The 5485-nt window shown below is 51.1% G+C and overlaps 1 protein-coding gene across 1 annotated transcript; it reads left to right on the forward strand.

The window, feature by feature from the left end:
* The first annotated feature begins 4680 nt into the window (after window positions 1-4680).
* LOC142793981 (histone H2A-like) lies at window positions 4681-5485 on the forward strand. The gene has a single exon (XM_075885830.1). It carries the CDS (start codon window positions 5111-5113, stop codon window positions 5483-5485), a length of 375 nt encoding a protein of 124 aa, XP_075741945.1. The 5' UTR covers window positions 4681-5110.

Genomic DNA, 5485 nt, shown 5'->3' on the forward strand with positions numbered 1-5485 from the left:
GGATCCGGTCGAAGCAGTCCAAGGGCGGGGTGCCACAATGCGAGAGCTACACGGCGTCAGGAGACCGCGGAGGGCGAACCAGTCGGCGGGAGCTACGCTGAAGTCGGAGATCGCGAGGGCACAACCGTCCAGCTTGAAATCCTGCGAGCGAATCCAAAAGCGAATCAAGCGAATGCTCGAGACGATCGAGTCGCGGTGTCGGCGCCGGCCCGCGAGACTGAGGAGGAAGGCGAACGGCGCACGCCGGTTGGTCGGCGGCCAGCTCGTCTCTCTCTCCCTCTTTTCTTCGCGAGGAGCGCGTTGGCCGCGCAGGTTGCTGCACTGACTATTTTTCTGCACTACAAGATTGAATATACACGGCAAACATGCTTTCGTTTGTTTGTTTGTTTTTAATTCTTTTCTCGTTACTGTTGCTAAGTTTCTTGCCCATTCATTCACGCACCCTTCACTGCTGCAAAATGGCGTATCAGTCGTATCAGCTGCCCCAGCGGCAAGGAGACATCAAACCGAGTAAGCGACAATTCATGTACGCGTACGTACAAGCCCAGCGGATACAACGCGTTCGCTAAAAAACGTTTCATCGTGTCCACTGAACATGACACACGCAATATTTGTCAAAACTCACAGCTGCAACAGCTCACCTGTGTGCCGCACGTAAATAAACTGCACACTTAACACTTTGCGACTACTCGTCCCCGGCGTGTGCCCCCCCCCCCTCTTTTTTTTTTTTCTTTTCTATGTTCTCGCTTTCTCTCTAATCACATCAATGCCTCATTTGCACGCACGAAACCCGTTTCACGGCGTCACTTTGACGCCATCCTTGTCGCCAAACCAAGGGACTAACACACGCGGTCCGGGCACGGCCTCATGGCCGGAAATTTCTAAACAAAGCGTGCTCGCGTTGTTGTGGACGCCGGCACGTGAAATTCGGCAAAGTAACAGCACCTTTGGCTGGCTACGCGTGTCTCAAATTTTACTGTGGCAGCTCCACTACATATCGCGATACGGCAGTTTCACCGAAGCCACGCAACGCGACCGCGCTCATTTCAGCATTCACGGGGACGGCAGAGAGTGAGAGCGCACCTCCTCTCGGGCGCGCCTCTCCTCCCGTAAACACGGACTGTCAAGCGGTCCGGTCGCAGCGAAGTTTCCCCATCTCCTTGCGGGGTGGTTCAACACCTGCCCGTTTCAAGTGCACGGTTGCACTGTGAGGAACCCTGCAAGGGTCACGCAATTACAGGCAAAACAGCCCTAACTCTAAAGCGCCTTACATAGGACGAGATTGGAGCGTAAAATGCACCACCCTTTATGCATTCTTTCTTCTTTACAGCGTTGGAAGAGTGTTCGTTCGCTGCATGTTTTACGCATGCGTACTTTCGCTTACATAATACCTTCGGAGGCTGACAACCTGTTAAGTAATCTATCAACGACTATCCGGACGGCATCAGCTGTGCAAAGAAGATTTGCAGTTGGCCTTCCAGAGCCGTCCAGAGCACACAAAGTAGGTCTACACATCGTGGCAACCAATATTTCGAAAAAAGTGAATTGCGTAGTATTATAAAGAATACAACTTTCAGAATGAGCAAAACTGCTTGGTTTGACCAAAGTACAAAGAGGTGCGATTTATACCACATCGATCCATTTATTGAATTAAAAATTACGCTGGCATTAGATAGAATATCGGAAACTCTAATTGACCGATTGAGGCTAGGCACGGCATACACAAAAACATTTGTTTTTTTTTTTTCTTTGCACAGACACGGCAGAGCTGAAAGTCCCGAATGCGAATGCGGATTGATAGATGAAGACGTATGTCACCTTCTCGTAGACTGTCCACATCACGAGACGCCGTCTTAAGTCCGAACAGTTGGCATTAGACCGCAGACCGTTTAACATGAAGAAACTTCTGGGTCCGTGGCCTACTCGAGTTTTACAGTCGCACGCTTTAAAAGCATCAACACGTTCTTTACAAGACAGCGGGATTGCTGATAAGTATTAAGAAATAACGAACTTTCATTTGTAACAAATGTACTTATTATGTACAGTATCACGTGACTCTCATCATGTGTGTGTTGTGAAATGAATGACGTGTCGACAATTATGTACACACGAGCGAATGCATCTTTATACGGACCAGACGTGTGCTCTACTGTTTTGTGCTGGTGGACCGAATATTATCGAGGGACATTATATCAGAGACTTCATTCATTGACTTTCGAACATTTACTTACCATTGTGTTCTGATATGTGCGTATAAGTGTAAGTGTGTCTTTGCATATCTCTGCCCGAGTTTTCTACTTTCCATGCACTGCTTTGTACGTTTTGCTTCAAGATACGTGTTCAAGTTTAACTCAACGGCCAAGGAGTAGCCGGCGCCATAATGGTGCGCCGACATCTCCTTACATATCATATCAATAAGAAAAAAAGATGCGCGCCAATGCCCATCTATTGTATTCCCTTCTCACGTGCCCCAATACCAAACTGCGCGTGCCATTTCTGTGGTGCAAGTGTGTTTAAGTAGTCGCAGTTTCATCTTTCACAATCATGAGGGTTCCCATATTGAAAGTATTCCTTCCCCGAACTTGTGGCAGGGACGCACGATGCGAAATTACAAAATGATCGCGCTTGAAAGCTTCATACAAATGCACTGTCGACCCGCCGAACATAGTCAGTAATCTAAAACAAAGCGGAAATAAACGGTGCGTCCGCTCATTCATTTAAGGTAAGTTTCCCACCACATTCCGAATGGAACGTACCACTCATTTGTGCCTAGCACAGGCGCATTTGTTCTTTCGAAGAGAACACAGTGTTCCGCTACACCGTGTGATTATGTAAACGTCAAGCCGAGCAGTGTCGTTTGCTGGCCGGCCTGGCTATGTTTCTTTCGGCGACGCGCAAACGGAGCACTCGGTGCGAAAACGGGAAATGCCCATACCTCGTGTCGACCGCCTTTCTTTACTGGATTTCGTACTTCTTTGTGCACTATATAAATCACCTGCGTGGTACCCCTGTCATGCGTACGCACAGTTTTGTTTTTTCCTTCACTCGGGCTGTCGATACTTTGCTTTCGGACAATAATTAGCATGCAGTCCGCCGCCACGCTTTTCTGCTTCTACAGCTATTGTCACATGCGTCTATATATTTCTCCCCTATCTTTTCTTGCATCAATGCTTCCGCACATTTTTCACCGCGCCACGCACTTTAAGCTACATTCACTCCTCCTACAGTCTCGAAACGGGCCTGCCCTGCGCTCTCAAGAAATAAATGCCCCAATTTCGTAAACAAATGAATGGCGTGGCAGAGAAGGAACTCTGCGCTGTCTGATGAATGTGGCTGTACCCTTCACATCGGGCGGCAGCTATCACCACCTAGCCATAATGCTGACCTAACAAACAGCTACATTTATCTTGTTTTTTTTCTCTCTTTAAATAGTGAAGTATAGGACCGCGGTGCTTTGCAGTGAATGGTTTAGTTTTCACTCTTGCCTTGACTTTAGCCACCAATAAGATAACCACCTTCTAGTTAATTCTACCCGCCTAAAGTCTATTTTGCCCTCCCCCGTCTCTAAACCCCGGTGCTTTTGAAAAACTCTGCGCCATCATTCTAAACTATAAGGTGAAGCCCTTTACATAGCATTATCAAGTGTTCGGCAGTTTCCTTCTCTCCGCATGCACTGCATACCGTGTATACCCCTTCATATTTGGCCCGACATGTCGGAGTTGCTCGGGCAAGCGCTGACGCGAGTTTCCTATTCTATCATTTCCCAAGAGCTGAACACACTCGAGTTCATGTTACCTTTTTTTGAGAGAAGCGGCCACCTTCCCCCTGTTTTTTTTTTTTTTTTTTTAATTACCACGCTCCTGGTTTTGTTTTCCCTCCATTACCGTACTTGTGGCACTTTTCTCCGCGCACTCGGTCTTCTCTAATTTACCTGTTCAACCTCCCCGAGCACACACGTCGAGCGCGGCACACCAACGCTCCTGCTAGCGGTGTTCAACAGAGAGAAGAGGATGGATTCGGAGCCGAATCTCTCAGCACAACCCCTATGCCGACGCAGACAATTTGGGTGGCTCTGAGAAGAGCCGTTGATTTGTCGTTGCTCGCTGTGGCCCACGACGCACGCCTACTTGGAGCTGGTGTACTTGGTGACGGCTTTTGTACCCTCGGACACCGCGTGCTTGGCCAGCTCTCCGGGCAGCAGCAGGCGCACCGCGGTCTGGATCTCCCGGCTCGTGATGGTCGAGCGCTTGTTGTAGTGAGCAAGGCGTGACGACTCGGCGGCGATACGCTCGAAGATGTCGTTCACGAAGCTGTTCATGATGGACATGGCCTTGCTGGAGACACCAGTGTCGGGGTGCACCTGCTTCAGCACCTTATAGATGTAGATGGAGAAGCTCTCCTTCCTGCGGCGCTTCTTCTTCTTCTTGTCCGTGGCGCGCACATTCTTCTGCGCCTTGCCGGCCTTCTTGACGGCTTTGCCAGACGGTTGGGGAGGCATGATTTCACACAACACGCACGCGAGACCAGAGTCGAATGCGCGTGTCCCCCCGTCTCGCCGCGCTTAAATATGAGCGAGGGGTGTTGACGAGATCAGCACAACGCGCGCGCCCCATTGGTTCGCACGGCTTCTCTCTCTCACACTCTCATCCGTTCCCCGCGAGCGGCGGCGCGCGATGGTGGCAACGGAAACCATTCGAGGATTCGCTCGCAGGATTTCAAGCTGGACGGTTGTGCCCTCGCGATCTCCGACTTCAGCGTAGCTCCCGCCGACTGGTTCGCCCTCCGCGGTCTCCTGATGCCGTGTAGCTCTCGCATTGTGGCACCCCGCCCTTGGACTGCTTCGACCGGATCCCCACTTTCCTATCTCCTTCTTTTTCCTCTCGTTGGCTGTCTTCTTCTGCTTCTACTTTCCTTCTATTCTTTTTATCCCTCCTTCCCCCCACCCCTATAAGGCACTGCGCCGTGTCGCCTGAAGGCAGACAGAAATTAGGTGCCTTTTTCCTCTTCATTGTAACCACTACCACCACCATTCGAGCACGGCTCTCATCTCAGAAGGCAGCAGCTTTCTTGTTTTCGGCAACCGGCGTCGTACCAAGCGAAAAGCAACACCATGTCCGGACGTGGCAAGGGCGGCAAGGCGAAAGGCAAGAGCAAGACCCGTTCTAGCCGCGCGGGGCTTCAGTTCCCCGTGGGCCGTATTCACCGCCTCCTACGCAAGGGAAACTACGCCGAGCGCGTCGGAGCTGGCGCTCCGGTCTACCTGGCTGCCGTACTCGAGTACCTGGCCGCCGAGGTGCTCGAGCTGGCGGGCAACGCCGCTCGTGACAACAAGAAGACCCGGATCATCCCCCGTCACTTGCAGCTCGCCATCCGCAACGACGAGGAGCTGAACAAACTGCTTTCCGGCGTCACCATCGCGCAGGGCGGTGTGTTGCCCAACATTCAAGCCGTGCTTCTTCCAAAGAAGACGGAGAAGAAGGCGTAA

The sequence above is a fragment of the Rhipicephalus microplus genome, unplaced genomic scaffold (genome assembly GCF_043290135.1).
Source record: "Rhipicephalus microplus isolate Deutch F79 unplaced genomic scaffold, USDA_Rmic scaffold_359, whole genome shotgun sequence".
NCBI lineage: Eukaryota > Metazoa > Arthropoda > Arachnida > Ixodida > Ixodidae > Rhipicephalus > Rhipicephalus microplus.